General features: G+C 56.8%; 1 protein-coding gene across 1 annotated transcript in view; it reads left to right on the forward strand.

The window, feature by feature from the left end:
* DLEC1 (DLEC1 cilia and flagella associated protein) overlaps positions 1 to 16,670 on the forward strand; it is a 69,182-nt gene that overhangs the window by 46,973 nt on the left and 5,539 nt on the right. The window contains 14 exon segments of the mRNA XM_077774008.1: positions 80 to 133; positions 202 to 366; positions 368 to 485; positions 608 to 738; positions 839 to 994; positions 3,223 to 3,362; positions 11,274 to 11,427; positions 11,978 to 12,088; positions 12,859 to 12,989; positions 13,433 to 13,624; positions 14,347 to 14,417; positions 14,805 to 14,963; positions 15,292 to 15,427; positions 15,952 to 16,022. Coding sequence (XP_077630134.1) covers positions 80 to 133; positions 202 to 366; positions 368 to 485; positions 608 to 738; positions 839 to 994; positions 3,223 to 3,362; positions 11,274 to 11,427; positions 11,978 to 12,088; positions 12,859 to 12,989; positions 13,433 to 13,624; positions 14,347 to 14,417; positions 14,805 to 14,963; positions 15,292 to 15,427; positions 15,952 to 16,022 — 1,789 coding nt within the window.

Raw genomic sequence — 16,670 nt, forward strand, 5'->3', positions numbered from 1 at the left:
GGGGAAGGAAGGGGAAGGCATCTCCGGGGCAGCCTGAGTGGGTGCCCCTGGTCCTCAGGGCGCTGTGTTTGCCCTGCAGCTCCGGGATTTTCACAGTGTGCTCCAGATGGTGCTGGAGGACGTCCCGGAGCCCGTGACGTGAGCGGGGACGGGCCGCACGAGGGGTGGGTGGCGGAAGGGGCGGAGGAGCCCGGCCCCCAGCAGGCCTTGCCCTGGCGCCCGGNCCCCTCCTCCGCGGCGGATGACGTGATTGCGCTGGAGGTGGAGGTGAAGGGCTCGGCGGAGCCCTTCCGGGTTCTCTTAGAGCCCTACGTCCTGGTGCTGCCTGGGGAGAGCTACGTGGGCACGAACGTGAAAAAGCNCTGGGGAGCTGGACGGCCTTGTCTTGCAGATGTGGAGCAACAGCAAGTCGGCCCTCAGGTACCAGTGGGGGAAGGTCAGTGACTGCCACGTCATCGAGGTGGAGCCCTGCGCGGGGACCATAGGTAGTGCGGGGCCTCCCGGGGCCTGTGCAGGGATTCCGGGGGGTGGAGCCCCGAGGTCAGCCCGTGCGGTGCACGTGGTGGGGACGTCGGCGAGGGCCCGGCGCACCCTCCGTGTCTCCCAGAGCCCAGCGAGGTGGAGGATTTTGAGCTGAGCTTCACCGGCGGGGCCCCCGGCCCAACAAGCCAGGACCTGCTGTGTGAGATCCAAAACTCGCCCTCCCCGGTGGTGTTACACATCGAGGCGGCCTTCAAGGTGCTGTTTTGGGGGCCGGGCAGCAGCGTGGGCCGGAAGGGAGGGGTAGGGCGCAGAGCCCATCCCGGCGCCCAGTGACAGGCCCCTCCCGGCGTCTCAGGGGCCCACGCTCGTCCTCAGCGCCTCAGCCCTTCAGTTTGGCCTGCTGCGCCCGGGGCAGAGGGCCGCCCGCGGCCTCCACATCCGGAACCCCAGCCAGCTCCCCGCCACGTGGTGCCTGAGGGAGAGCCTGGCGTGCCNCGGGAGACTGAGTGCGGCCTCCCCGCCCCCACGGGAGGCGGGACACTGAGTGGGGCCTCCCCGCCCCCACAGGAGGCGGGACACTGAGTGGGGCCCTCCCCGCCCCCACGGGAGACGGGACACTGCGAGTGGCGCCCTCCCCGCCCCCACGGGAGGCGGGACACTGAGTGGGGCCCGCCCCGCCCCCACGAGCCTGCCGACCCTTGGTGTAGCGATAGTGAGGCCGGTACTGGTGCAGAGGAAGAGCCCGCCTGGTGACTCCGCCTGGCAGCGTGCCCGGTGCCCCCTTCTCTGAGCACTCGGGGCCTCGCTCCAGCAGGACCGAATCCTGAACTGGATTTTCCTGTCCTGCCTCTACCATCTCATGTGGAAATAGGACAAGACTTTTTCCCTCTGTTGAAACAGCCCGGGGGCGCCTGGGTGGCTCGGTCAGTTAAGCACCTGACTCCCGGTTTCAGCTCAGGTCATGATATAACCGTGAGTTCAAGCCCTGCGTCGGGCTGTGTGCTGCCGGAAGGGAGCCTGTTTGCGATTCACTCTCTCTGCGCTTCCTCTGCTTGCTCGCTCGCGCTCTCAAAGTAAACAAACATAAAAAAAAAAAAAAGGCAGCTTGAGTTAGGAAGCAACGCGGGAAGCTCCCAGGCCTCTAGGAAGGTGCGGGCGGGAGGGGCTCGCCCCAAAAGTTCCAAACCTCCCAGGGATCGTGCGTGCAGTTGGAGTGCCGGCCACCAGGTGGCGCTCGGGCATGGGCTTGTGGCCCAAACGAAAGGGCTCCAAGAAAGAATACAGGATTCGATTCCATTCAAATAGCCCTTTCCTTGTTCTTGTAAAAATAGAAGATCCTAAAGGTGATTAAGTATTATCATCATCATGATGATGTAAATCACCGCGAGTCACCCCCACTCTTCACACAGTGGCAGCCGGGGCTTCTTAGGAGCTGCTTTAGGTCCCCGTTGTCCCTGTGAGGCTCCGACAGGGTCTGCGTGGTGCAAGCACCCTCCCTCTGACTGCTTCCTGCCAAGATCCCCTCTTGCCTGCCCCCTCGCCCTCTGGGTCAGAACGTTGCCCCTCCTCCTCCATATCCAGAAGCCTAGGACAGAGGACAGGGGACAGGCGGGTGCGGCCACATGTGCATCTTGCCTGCTGCGGCCATTCCCTTTCTCAGGCACTGTTCCTTCCCACTTGACCGGCCTTGTCCTTCTGGGCGGCAGCCTCACTTCTCCAGCGGGACGCTCTGCCGCTTGGCGGCCATGCAACTGCATCACATCACCCACAGCCTTGCCAGGAACCCCTGCGAGTGCCCTGCTACATAGGCTTGGAGTTCAGTGCTTTCCCTCCAGGCTCACCCTCATGAAGTATAACTGCTCTGGCCACCCAGAGCCCCCCTTGCTAGGCACCCCCTGGCCCATCGGGCCTCTCCGCACACCCTAGTCCCCTTCCCCAGGTGGGACTGGGTTCCCAGAGCACACTGGAAACTTCCAGACCCACAGCCAACCTCCTTATTGACAGAGACAGAGAGGGGCAGCGGCTTCCCCAGGGTCACACAGCTAGTTGGAGGTGGAATCTTCAGCTCCTGGTTCTCGAATTCCCAGTCTGGGGTTTTAGAATTTAAGTAGCTGTCAACTTCGTCGTAGATAAAGATTCATGTCTTAATTGAGGCTGGTACGAATCCTATCTCTACGGTTCTCTGTGCTCTATTCTTTTGAGCTCTCAGAAATAGCGTTGGATTTGGGGTGCGTTAGATGTGCTCAGGTCAGGGGCACAGGGACCCCGTCCCGGCCTGCAGCACACCCCCAGGACCCCTGGGGAGATGCGTGTGAGGATCTTCACCGGCAGAGCTCCGGCACAAGAGCCACTTTTGCTGAGAGTTAGGCCAGCCCATCCCTCCCACCGTCAGAAGCAAGAGAGCGCAGGGCCCAAGACAAGCCCCCGCAACCAGGACCAACCTGGTCTGGGACCCACCTGCCCCCCCCCACCCCGGCAGCTGGGTGGGAGGTGGCGGTAGGAGAGGGCGGGCCTCCAGGCTAGGGCCCTCCCTGTCACACTCTCCGGGAATGAAGGGACCCAAGAGGGAGAGCAGCCTCCTGGGTGCTACCTTCCCACATGCAGTGCCTCCCTCACGAGGCGGGGCGAACACGGGGCCCCTGGGTCAGCCTCCCGGTCTCCGGCAGGACAGGAAAGCTGGCAGCTCTGCACCCCCAAGTGCGCTCACCCCTCATCCCTCTGCGCCACCCTCTGAATTAGGTGTCTCCCTTCGACATGGAGCCCTCGAGCGGCCAGATTCATGCTCTGGGGGAGTGCAGGGTGAGCGTCGCCCTGGAGGCCAAGCGGTGCCAGCGTCTGCAGACGGTCCTGGAGCTGGAGGTGGTCAACGGGGCCTGGAGGTGAGGGGAGTGGGGAGGCCGCCGCGACACACTCGGCGGCTTCTCACAGGACGCTGGTGGTGGCGGCGCTAAGCGCTTCGACATCCTTTCCCCAGAGAGAATTCACTGGTAACATTATAACCCTTCTAGGGTGTGTGCTAAGGTTGTAAATTAGTATGATCACTTTGAACCGCACTTTGCGTTACCCAGTGAACCGCGTGCATCCCCTGTGACCCAGCGGTGGCCCCTGGGGGTGTCATCCCAGAGGGACACGCACACGTGCACTGGGAGCCGAGTGCTCTCGCCGATGCTCACAGCCAGGCTGCTCATGCAGTGGAAGCCTGGAAACCTTGAATGTCCGTCACCAGGAGAATGGATGCCGAAACTGTGACACACTGAAATGAGTAGACACCACTGTATTCTGGGAGGCACACTCCCCGCTGCCTGCCTGCCTCCCTGCCTGGTTTTCTTTCTTGTGGAAAACTTACCTAGATGCAAATAGAGCAGCATTATGAGCTGCCATGTACCCACCAGCTTCAATAATTACCAAATCGCGGCTGATATTATTTCACCTGCAATTTTCATCTACTTCTCCCCCTCCGTTCCCAAAGGATTTTGGAGCATAGGATTCACTTTTTCTTTTTTTTTAATATTTTTTATTTATTTCTAGGAGAGAGAGAGAGAGCGTGAGCAGGGGAGGGTCAGAGAGAGAGGGAGACACAGACTGAAACAGGCTACAGGCTCTGAGCTGGCAGTCAGCACAGAGCCCGACGCGGGGCTCGAACCCATGAACCGCGAGATCATGACCCAAGCGAAAGTCGGCCGCTTAACCGACTAAGCCACCCAGGTGCCCCCCCAAAAAATAGTTTTAAATAGAGAGGGAGGGAGGCAAACCATAGGAGAATCTTAAATACAGAGAACAAACTGAGGGTTGATGGGGTGGGGAAGAGNACCTTCGCCTACAGCGTGCAGACTGCCCGGGACGCTCCGTCCGCAGGGGCAGGCGCCGGGGTCTTGTCCTGTGCCCGCTGCCGGGGGTCCCGCCAGCGCCTCTCTGCGCGTGTGTTCAGTGGGCTGTTCGTCGCGGGTCCCGGGCCTTCCGTGCGAAGGTCAAGTCTCCCTGTTTCCGCTCCTGTCTCTGCCGTTCTGAAGGCCGCGTGCGAGTCGGAAGGTGCGCTGGCAGCTGCCGGAAACACGGGGTCACCAGCCTGGGAGCTGCCCGCAGCCGGGGCTGGGCCCCCCTGCCCGGCGACCCCGCACCCTAACCCCCGGCTCCCCGGGAAACTGATTTTTATTTCCTCCCACTTGGGCTGGGGTCCTTCCCCCCTTCCCGGGGCCGCCCGCCGGGTTTTGAGCGGGAGGAGAAGCAGGTTTGCGCGCGGAGCCGGGGGTGCGGGTCCCCCAGGGAGCACCCCTCTTCCTCGTCCGCGGCTCCCGGACGCAGGCGGAGGAGGGGCCCTGGGGAGGGCATCCCGGACCGGCCTTTGTGACCAGGAACGCGGGCCTCGGTGGTTTCCCTCGGGAGAGTGAGCGCCCGGGGCCGTGCGGGGCCAAACCCACGCTCCTCAGGGAGCCCGGGAGCCGCAGCCTAGCCCTGCTGCGCCGCCGGGGCGGGTGTGGCGGGTGTGCGCTGGGCTGCGCCCCTCTGTTAGCGAAGCTCTGCAGGGCCTTTGCCTCCAGGTTTATTCTGAGAGAGAGAGAGTCCCCAGCAGGCTCCGAATGGCCAGCGCAGAGCCCCACGTGGGGCCCCAACTCGTGAACTGTGAGCTCACGACCTGAGCCAAGATCAAGGGCCAGATGCCTAACTGACGGAGCCCCCCAGGCGCCCACTTCTTTATTCTTTATCTACAATTTTCTACAAACGGTGCGTGATAAAATATAACGCTGCAGGTGGAGCAGTGCTGGTCCTGAGCCGCTCTCCACCCTTCTCTACCCCGCTCCTCTATCCACATCCTCCAACCTCTCCTAACGGCCGTCGTCCCAGTGTGTGCCAAGTGGTATTTCGTGGAGGAGTTGGTTTATGTCTTCCTGGTGTCACATAATGTTTTGCGTCTTTCATGTGCTTATTGGCTGTTTGTGTGTCTTCTCTGGAGATCTGTCTATTGAGATCTTAGCCCACTTTGAAAAATGGGATTGTCTTTTTACTCTGGAGTTGTAAGCATTCTTTATATATTCTAGATGTAAGTCTCTTACTAGGTATATGATTTTCAAATATTTTCTCCCATTCTGAGGATTGTCTTTTCACTTTCTTGATGGTTTACTGCAAAGCATAAAAATTTGTAGTTTTGATGAAGTCCGTCTTCTTTTTTGTAGCTTGTGCTTTTGAGGTTATATCTAAAAATGACCATTGGCTAATCTAATGTGCACAACAATTTTCTTCCAAGAGTTCTGTAGTTTTCATTCATGTATTTAGATGTCTGATCCGTTTTGAGTTAGTTGTTGCATATGGTGAGGAGGGGGTCCAGCGTCGTTCTCAGATAACCAGTCCTAGCTCCGTTTATTAGAACCCATTGCTTGTCTTGGCACGTGTCATGTAAGGTAATTTGCTGTAATAACTATACATACTCATTCTGTTTCTCTGGTGGAAGCCTAACTGATACAAATACATCAAGGTGAACACATAGGTAGTATAAATGACAATTTAAACATATTTTTGCTTGTAACTGTTTTATTCTATCTGATTTATTTATTTTTAATCTTTTTTTAAAATGTTTATTTATTTTTTGATAGACGGAGTGTGAGCAGGAGAGGGGTAGAGAGAGAGGGAGACACAGAATCCAAAGCAGGCTCCAGGCTCTGAGTGTCAGCACAGATCATGACCTGAGCCAAAGTCGGAAACTTAACTGACTAAGCCACGTAGGCATCCCCATTCTATCTGATTTAAAAGACAGAGAGAGAGAGAGACACGGAATCCGAAGCAGGCTCTAGGCTCTGAGTTGTGCTGTGCTGACGCACAGAGCCCGATGAGGGGCTTGAACTCATGTACTATGAGATCATGACCTGAGCCGAAGTCGGGCACTTAACCAACTGAGCCACCCAGGCACCCCTGAAACAATAATTTTTCATTAGAGAATTGGGGTCATGGAGCAGCCACCCCAAGAACCAAAGCGATGGGTGAATGCAGAGAACATAGGGCAGTGTGTGCAGCAGACGCTGCTGAATCCGGTCATGGTAGGGACATCTAAGCAGCAGCTTCAACGAATTCCTGGATGCTGTGTGGTCTCACATGAGAGGTAAAAATGCTGGAGACTCACTAGGTTCTTGTGGTGAACATTGGAGGAAAATTCTCCAGTTTGGTCAGGGGAAGGGGAAAATAGCCATTCTGAAATATGTCCAAGGGGTGTTGGGGGTGGGGAAAGAACCGCTTCGAAAAACGTCCAGAGTGTTCTCCACAAGTCCTGCCCAGCAAGGGAAAGACTACAAGAGCTTCATTTGACATGGGGGAGGGGAAATTACTCAACCCCAGCTCTCTCTGGTCTTCATGTCTCCCTCAAAAAATCAAAAATAGAACAACCATAGGACCCAGCAATAGCACAGCTAGGAATTTACCCAAGGGATACAGGAGTGCTGATTCACAGGGGCACATGCACCCCAGTGTTTATAGTAGTGCTTTCAACAATAGCCAAATTGTGGAAAGAGCCTAAATGCCCATGAACTAATGAATGGATATCAGGAAGATGTGGTTTATATACACAATGCAATGCTACTTGGCAATGAGAAAGAATGAAATCATGCCATTTGCAGCAACGTGGATGGAATTGGAGGGTATTATGCTGAGTGAAATAAGTCAGAGAAAGATTCAGAGAAAGATACCATATGTTTTCACTCATATGTGGAACTTGAGAAACTTAAGGCAATGGGGAGAAGGGAAGGGAAAAAATAGTAACAAACAGAGAGGGAGGGAGGCAAACCACAAGAGACTCTTAAATACAGTGAACAAACTGAGGGTTGATGGGGGAGGAGAAAATGGGGGATGGGCACTGAGGAAGGCTCTTGTTGGGGTGAGCACTGGGTATCATATGTAAGTGATGAACCACGGGAATCTACTCCCAAAACCAAGAGTGCATTGTACACTGTGTTAGCCAACTTGACAATAAATTATTTTTTTAAATAGTAATAAAAATAAAATAGCCTACAAGGCCCTGTATGACCCAGACCCTCCCCCCAAAAAGAAAGAAGGTTGTAGGATGGCTCAATCGGTTGGGCATCTGACTTCGGCTGAAGTCATGATCTCACAGTTTGTGAGTTTGAGCCCCTAGACAGGCTCTGTGCAGACAGCTCAGAGCCTGGAGCTACTTTAGATTCTCTCTCTCTCTCTCTCTCTCTCTCTCTCTGCTCCTCCCCTGCTTGTGTGCACTCATGCTCGCTTGCGCTCTCAAAAATAATTAATTAAAAAAAGAGTTAAAAAAAGTTTTTTTTTAGAACAACAAGGGAGAGAAAAAAGAACAACAGACGACACTGAAGCGTCCGCCACCCACAGATACAGCAAACAGTAAATGCAGCCCGACTCAGACAGATGAACAGAACACTTGATGCCAAAGCTCTATATCAGTTCTGATTTCTCAATACATAATGTCCAGCTTCCAGCAAAAAATTATGAGGCACACGAAGAGGCACGAATAAAACCCCCACACAGTCTGAAGAGACAGAGCAAGAGTCAGAACCAGACTCAGTCTGTCATGGGTTTTGGAATTATCAAACCAACCAATTCTGTCTTCCATATCTGCAATTTGTTTATTTCAAGTGTGTTGAATCCTGCCATATGTAACCTTTGAGATGGGTTTCTCCTCCTCCCCCACTGGGCATAATTCCCTTGAGAGCTTTCCAAGTTGCCTGCGTGAAGAGTTGATTCCTTTTTGCTGCTGAGTAGAGTTCCATGGCATGAACCTGCCAGTTTAAGCAGCACCCTTGAAAGGACACTGGGGCTGTCTCTGGTTTTAGCTATTATGAACAAAGCTGCTATGAATATTTGCATTCAGGTCATTGTATGGACATGTGTTTTCATTTCCCTAGGATAAATGTTCAAGAATAACAATGCCAGGTGTATGGTAAGTGAGTGTTTGGTTTTGTAAGAAATTGCCAAAAAATTTTGCAGACTGAGCGGCTTTGTCATTTTACATTCTCACAGCGACACGTCAGTGATCTAGTTTCTCCATATCCTTCTTAGCATTTGGTGTTATCACTATTTTTTATTTGAGTCATTCTGATAGGTTTATAGGGATATTAACCCATACTCAGATTGATTATTATTTGTGTTTTCCAAATGGCTAATGATTTTGAACATATTTCATGTACTTATTTGCTATCTGCTATTCTCTTTGGTGAAATTTTTATGTCGTTTTCTTTTTATTTTATTAGAGAGAGTACACATGAGTAGGGGAGAGGGGCAGAGAGAGAGGGAGGGAGAGAGGGACTGACAGAATCTCAGACAGGATCCATGCTCAGTGTGGAGCCACAGGGCTTGATCCCATGACCCTTGGGACCATGATCTGAGCTGAAATCAAGAGTCAGACACTTAACTTACTGAGCTACCCGGGTGCCCCTTTATGTCATTTTCTAATTGGGTTGTTTAAGAGTTCTTTACATATTTTAGATACAAGTCTTTTGTCCAGTATGTGGTTTACAAATATTTTCTCTCAGTCTGCAATTTTGTCTTTTGAAGGAAAAAAGGTCTTTTACATAGCAAACATTTTTTAAAATTTAAATTAATTTAATTAAAAAATTTTTCTTTTATGAATTGTGCTTTTGGGTCCTAAAATTTTTCCTCTGTTGTTTTCTAAACATTTTTTAGGTTTCCATTTTACATTTAAGTTTGTGACACATTTTTGAGTTAATTTTTATATAAGTTGTGAGGTTTAGGTAGAACTTTATTTTTGCCTATAGGTATCTAATTATTCTCCCAGTGTCATTTGTTGAAAGACTGTTCTTCTCATATTATATTGGTTGTATACTTTTTGTCAAAAATCATTTGGGACAACTCAAAATTCTTCAGCAGATGAACGGTGTTTTGTTTTTTTTTTTTTAAAGTTTGTTTATTTTGAGGAGGGGAGAGAGTGCATGTGTGCATCGGGGAGGGGCAGAGAAAGAGGGAGAGAGAAGAAAATCCAAGCTGGCCCTGAGGCTCAATCTCACAAACTGTCAGATCGTGACCTGAGCCAAAATCAAGAGTCCGACCCTTAACTGACTGAGCCACCCAGGCGCCCCAACATGTGAATAGTTTAAACAAACTGCAGTACATTCACACCATGGAACACTCACAGCTCAGCGAGAAAGAAAACCAACTACTGACTTACACAACAACTTGGATGGATCTTAGAGAATTATGCCAGGTGAAAAAAAGTAAATGTCAAAGATTACATGTTATATGATTCCATTTATATAGTATTCTTTTTAAAAAATTTTTTTTAAATGTTTTATTTATTTTTGAGAGAGAGACAGCATGAGCAGGGGAGGGTCAGAGAGAGAGGGAGATACATACAGAATCTGAAGCAGGCTCCAGGCTCCGAGCTGGACAGAGCCGGACATGGGGCTTGAACCCACGAACCGTGAGATCATGACCTGAGCTGAAGTCAGACACTTAACCGACTGAGCCCCCCAGGCGCCCTAGTATAGTATTCTTAAAATTATGGAGCTGGTGAACCAGCCTAGTAGTTACCAGGAGCTGGGGAGGGAAGAGGAGCTAGAGAAAGGACCATGGCTGTACCTAGAAGGTAGCCCCAGGGGCGCCTGGGGGCTCAGTCGGTAAAGCTTCGGACTCTTGATTTTGGCCCACATTGTGATCTCATGGTTTGTGAGGCTGGGCTCCATGGGAGCCTCCCTCCCTCTCTCTCTCTCTCTCTCTCTCTCAAAATAAATAAGCATTCCCCTCCCCCAAGAAAAGGGTAGCCCAGGCATCCTTGTCACGGAGCTATTTTTGTTTCTTGACCGCAGTGATGTTATGTGCACCTACATATGTGCCAAAATGGCTAGGAATTAAATGCAAGCAAATGAGTGCGTGTGAACCCGGTGGAGTCTGAACAAGCTTGCTGGCTTGTATCCATATTAATCTCCTGGCTATGATATTATACTACAGTTTTGCAAGACATTACCATTGAGGAAATTGAGTGAAGGGTATACAGAATTCTTGTGTAATTTTTGTTTTAGCTGCAATGTGAATCTATAGTTATCTCAAAATAAAAAGGGAAAAGCAAAATACACGTTATCTCTATTCCTCAAAAACGAAAACAGAACTCAGCCAGATATATCTGTGTGACTGTATTTCTAGGTTTTCTATACTGGTCCACTGATCTGTGTGTCTGTCTCTCAAGAAATAGTTCACTATCTTGATTACTGTAGCCATTATAGTAAGTCTGACAGCCAGTGCAGTGATTTCTTACTTTATTATTCTTTTAAAAATTGTTTTAGCTCTTCTGTGTCCTTTGTCTTTCCATATAGATTTTATAATGAGCTCGTCTATATTTACAAAAATCCTTTCTGGGAGTTTCATAAGAATTGTGTTAAACCTATAGACCAGTATGTAGAGAATTGACATCTTTACTCCGTTGAGTGTTTTAATCCATGAACATAGTCTGTCTCTGTTTATTAAATCTTAGATTTCTTTCATCTGGCTTTGTAGTTTTTAGCATACAAATCCTGTACAGGCTTTATTAGGTTTATATCTAAGTATTTCAGTGTTTCTGAGCAATTGTCAGTAGTATTTATTGTATTTTTAATTTCTGTATCCACATGTTCGTTGTTACCATATGCAAGTGTTATTAGTTTTTGTAGTTTGTACCCTGTGACTTTGCTGACTCATTAGCTGTAGGAGATCGTTTTCTTGTTATTTATTTTTTAGGAATTTTTAAAACCTGGATTACTCGGGATTTTCTATGTAGGCCATTGTATCACCTGAAATAACGATGGTTCTGTCTCTTCTGTTCTCCCTGTGTCCAGCTACCTGCCTGTATACGCTGACGTGCAGGAGCCCTTCGTGTACCTGCAGAGCAGCCACGTGGAGGTCAGCAGCCTGTACCTGGGCGTGCCCGCCAAGGCGACCGCGACACTCGTCAACGGCACGCTCCTGCCCACCTGGTTCCACTGGGGCAAGGTGAGCGGCCGCCCGGCCAGGCACCAGGCTGCGGCCCTCAGCGCCGAGGCCCCTGCGGGGAGGGACGCTGCCCCCCAGGCGCTCCCCAGGAGACAGGCTCACCTCTCCCCCGCGGCCTGTCCGTTGCCCCGCCACGTACAGAAACGCTGGGCTCCTTGAAGGAGCGGCACGTCTGGTCCGGTTTTCCCTGCCCTGCCTTCGGGGGGTCCCAGTTCCCTCCCTGAGCGGGAGGGGCTGGGGCAGCCAGCTCGGCACACCCCGCCAGCCCAGCCCGTGACCGGTCCACGCGGCAGCAGGAGCCCATCCAGGCGCCGCCCGAGGGGCTGCTGTGGCGCTTGCCTCACGTGCCATGGTGGGCAGCGCGGTGCCCGTAGAGGCAGGTGCCCTCTGCTCCCCAGCACCCTAGACCTCCCGGGGCAGCTCGTCCAGCCCAGCAGCTCCTGGCAGGGGTGAGGCTCCTGCAGGGTCGGGAAGGGGATGCAAAAGGACCGNCCTGGGTCCGCGCAGCGACCCCAGCGCGTGCCAGCAGCCCCGTCTGTGTGTCTGCCAGCTGCTGGGGCGCCAAGCACACCTCTGCACGGCCAAGGTGTCCCCGAGACGCGGCACGCTGGGCCCCAGCGAGGAGCGCCAGCTCATCCTGGAGTTGACGGCCCACACCCAGGTGGGTGAGGTGGCGGGGGGCTGGGGGGCCAGGGGGCACCCTGTGGCTCTGCACGGGCAGGGAGGCCTGCCTCGATTGGGTCTGGGGTCCCCATTGCTGTGAGGCCTGCTCTCTACGGATACAAGGTCAGGGAGCCCGGAGCAGGCCCCAGCGGGCCCATGTCTGGCCTTCGGCTCCAGCTGACCGCCCCCCCAACCCCTGCAGCCAGAGGTGGGCCCCGCTTTCCAATTGCCCAGATGCTGGGGGGCTGGAGGCGGCCTCCCTTCCCGGGAGGGGCCCCGGCACGGCCCCAGGAAGGCCGTCAGGGCTGGTTGCTGGCTCTCTGTTTGTGGGTCTTGTGGGGAGATGCACAGACACAGTCTCACTTCCTCACAGACACACGTGGAAGCCGTAGACTTTCTTTCTCAGCTGCGTCTGAGCTCGAGGGTGATGGGCACGTGGGCTCGGGCGCAGAGCGGACCTTGCGTGGGAAGGGCTTTATTTCTGTCGTAGCAACGTCAGAGTAAGCGTGTCGCTTCTCCAAGGGCCCTCCCAGGGGTCTCCCCTCCTTCAGGCCCCGATGTGTGGAGCGGGCTGAACCAGGAGCCCGAGGAAGGCGCCAGGCGAGGCTCCCTGAGGGAGGGACCGGGGACGCTTCCACGGAGTGAGACTGCACAGAGGCGCAGACCTTTGCGCTGGGCGCCCCACGGCGGCCACCGTGCGAGGGACGACATCTGAGGCCGCCCCCGGGCTGGGCTGCAGTGACGTGTCCCCGGGGGGCTCTCTTACAGGACGAGCTGAGCGACCTGGCCCTCCCTTGCACGGTGTCAGGCATGAAGGAGCCGCTGGTCCTGGGCATTTCTGGGAAGCCCCAGGGACTGCAGGTGGCTATTGCCATCTCTGCGGGGGACCCTGACGGCAGGTGAGCCGGGGCCCGGGGGGTGAGGGACCGTACAAGGGACGAGCCTACCAGTGGTGCCCTGTGGGACCAGCACACTCCCAGCTGATTCCGCGCCAAGAAGGACCCTCACCTCCTCTGTGGGAACAGGCCTCCCTACGCAGCCCTGGCCTGTGCGCCGCCCCCCCCCCCCACACTTGCTGGCGTGATGTCCGGGCGGGTCGGAGCCCCAGGGACAGGCCGCAGGCAGCCTGGACTTTCCCACAGGAGGCCCGTCGCCCAGGGGCAGGGAGAGTGTATGGAGTTGAGGCCCCGCTGGCCACTCGGGTGTGTCCTGGGGTGACAGCTGAGCGGGAGGCGGTGCAGGGTGCACCTCGCGTGCGGGCAGCTCTCGCACTCCCGCCCAAGCAGGCTGGCCGGGCAGGGCCAAGGGCGGCATGTAACGTGGTGCCCCGGGCCCGGGACAGTGTCCCCGGCGCAGAGCCGCGGCCAGACCGCCTGGAGGAGCTCCGCCTGGACTTTGGCTCCACGGTGCCCCTGTGGACCCGCGTGAGCCGCCAGCTCATCCTGACCAACCGCTCCCCGATACAGACGCCTTTCACCCTCAAGTTTGAGTACTTCGGGAGCCCCCAAAACAGCCCGAGTCGGAAACCCAGCCTGTAAGTGTGCTTTTCCAGGCGCAGGTCCCGGCGGGGGGCGGTGGCTCAGGTGGCCAGAGGCCGGCCCGTGTCAGGAGTGAGATCTCCGTGCTCTGAGACGGGAGAAATGCGGAGAAGCAGTTCCCGCCGGCCCACCTCCCACACCCTGGGGGGGCCTGCGGGAGAGGCTGGGGTCGTGGCGAGGTGGAAGGTTCCGGTAGGTCAGGCAGGTGCTGTGGCAGAGGCATTGTGCAAAGCTCCGACTGGAACTCAGCCAGGCAGCAGTAGTTACACCCCAGAAATCGGCGGTTCACCAGCAGACACCTCACCGTTGACCCTCTCGGGTCAGGGGGAGCCCAGCACAAAAACCATGGCCGTGGGTGGCGGGAGCCACCAACGGTTTATGACCCTTCACTTCCCCGCTCTAGGGAAGTTAGCGTTCGCTCGATGCCGGGCCTTTTGCAGAAGGCTGGCTGCGGGGCGGGCTTGTATCTGGGATCCCTAGGGCCCAGAGCCCAGGCCTGACTCCCTACCCAGCGTCCTCCGGCGCTTCTCAGAAGGCATCCCCAGGCTGGAGGGTGGCCTGTAGCTGGGGTGCTTTGGGTGGCAGGGGTGTGGCCGGCCCCAAGGGAGGTGGGCAGACCTGAGTCCTCCCCTGAGAGGGTGCTGGTCGCTGGGAGAGGGGGTTCAGCTCTGGGGACGGCCCTGACGGCTCCATGCTGTTTCCGGGTCGTCTGGTAAAGCCCTGACATGCCCCCTGCCCTGCTGAAGACGTCGCGGATTCGAGAACACTTGGCCAAGCGAGAACGGCTGAGTAAGAACCCTGGGGTGGGCCAGAGCGGGGTTTCCTGGGCGTCCTCAGGCTGTGGGCTGCCGGCCGCGGGGAGGGGGCCCTGGCCACAGACCCCACGTCAGCGCCTTTTCTAGCAAGACCGCTGAGAGGGCCATGGCCCTCCGGGGCCCCCTTTGGAAGGAGGCCATCTTCTGGCCCATGCACAGGGCCTGGTTTTCACTGTGTTGGGTGGCAGCTCCGAACAGACGTTTCCCACTGGGGTGTGGCCCCCAAGGGGCAGAGAAGGGTTCTGGGCTCCCGGGAGGAGGGCGGTGGAGCGGCTGGTCTGGTGGGTGCGGTGCTGACTCCTGAGGTTTGGACCTCAGCCCTCCCCGGGGGCCCTGAAGCTCCGCTCTGGCTCCCGCCCAGCCCTGATGGAGAGCATGCTGTCCCATGGGAAGGGGGCCGCCTTCTTCGCCTGCCCCCCCCAGGGCCTGCTGGGTGGCCACCAGCAGCTGCGCGTCGANATTCGCGGCAACGACAGGGACGCGGGCAGGAGGGGCTCTCATGAGCAGAACCTCCCACCCCGTCTCCGCGCTGGGGAGGGCGTGGGAATCTGATGGGCCCGGACGCGTGGCCCGCGGGGCAGCGGGTGTGGACAGGCAGGAAGGGCCTCCCAGAGCCACACTGTCACCGGCCCTGGGTGCATCCCCTGGCTCTCCCGTGGGACCTCCACTCACCCGGCATGACGCGGGCGCCTGCTGCGCGTGGGCTCCGTGTGGAGGACACAGGGACAGTTGAAAACCGGTCCTTGGGGTGGGGGCGGGGTGGGGTGTGTTGTCTTGTTAGGGGAAGGGAGGCCCTGACCCGGGGGGATGGGGAGCCAGGGAGTGCCGTGGCAGCAAGGGTGACAAAGGACCGGCGTGTGTGCAGGTGGGGGACCTGCCGCCCGTCGTCATCCCGGTGCACATGGCGGTGGTGGGCTGCCCCCTCAGCTCCCTGAGGACCACCTACTGCACCATGGACCAGGTGCAGAAGGAGCCTGTCATCAGGTGACCCTTCCCCCACCAGCCTCATCCTCCAAGCCTTGAAACCCTCTGCCTCCAGCGCGGCTGCCCACCCCGCCCGTGGCTCTCCAGCTGCCCGAAGCCGCTTGGTGCCACCCAGCAAGAAGGCCCCAGAGCAGGGCTGCCCCGGGGAGAGAGGCCTCCGGGGCCATGGCTGCTGTCCCACGTTGCGGAGGACTTGGGGGGGGGGCAGAGGTAGCAGATAGTCCGTGTGGCCTGAGGTCAGGGCCGGGCCTGGGGCCCCGCACCACGAGAGGGGATCTGCTGGGTCGGTGGGGGGGCAGGGGGCGTGGGTGCTACCAGGCCACCGCACGGGGAAGGCCTCCAGCCCAGGGCCCCCGCGACTTCAGGACGGACCAGTGTGGGCCTCCTCCCTGCCTCAGCCCCAGCCCCTCCCTGAAGCAGGCCTGCGCGGGGGGTGGAGCCAGGCCTGCGCGGGGGGTGGGGGGGCCAGGCCTGCGCAGGGGGGCGCGGCTAGGGCTGCGCTGAGCCTGCTCTCCCGCCTCCAGATTTGGCACCCAGGTCTCCGGGGGAGACACAGTCACACGGGTCCTTCGCTTGAACAACTCCAGCCCCTGCGGTAAGGGGCTCGCGCTCAGGCTGTGCCGGGCGGTGGGCGAGGCCCGGAGGGACGCGGGGACCCAGGAATCCAGGAGCCTGGCTACCGAGGACCCTGAGGGCCAGGCTGGGGCGAGGCCAGCGGCGGGCCATGTCAGTGACAGCGGCTTTCGTCCTGAGCGCCGGGCTTGCCCTTGCCCAGCCCGGGTCCCTGAGTGTGCGGGGCCTCGGATGCTCTGTTCTCTCAGGCTCGCTCTGCATCGGGACACACACGGGCAGGGGCACCTTCCCTCGTCTGCTTAGCCAGCCGTCCCTGAGCCGCAGCCAGGCGCCGGGCAAGCTGCTGGGGATCCAGGGGCACAGCACGGCCGAGTCTCCACGGAGAGACTCCTGTGCTGACGGGGGTGCTGAGTGCATCCAGGGGACTGCTGGAGGGTCGCCTGGAGGGGCGCAGGCCCCCCACCCCGTGGAGGGGCGTCCAGGCCACGCCCAGGAGGGAGACCGAGCCGGCCCAACGCGGAGCGTCTGGGCCTCGGAGGAGCTTCGGCACCTGGAGGAGGAGGGGTTCTTCACCTTGAGGCTAGGCCACCCCATGGCTGAGCCTGAGTCTCCGGCGGGCAGGGCCCGGGCAGCTCCGTCTTTAAGCTCCTTGGTGGTCGTTAGGGATGTG

This window comes from Crocuta crocuta, unplaced genomic scaffold (genome assembly GCF_008692635.1).
Source record: "Crocuta crocuta isolate KB4526 unplaced genomic scaffold, BGI_CrCroc_1.0 scaffold541, whole genome shotgun sequence".
Classification (NCBI taxonomy): Eukaryota; Metazoa; Chordata; class Mammalia; order Carnivora; family Hyaenidae; genus Crocuta; species Crocuta crocuta.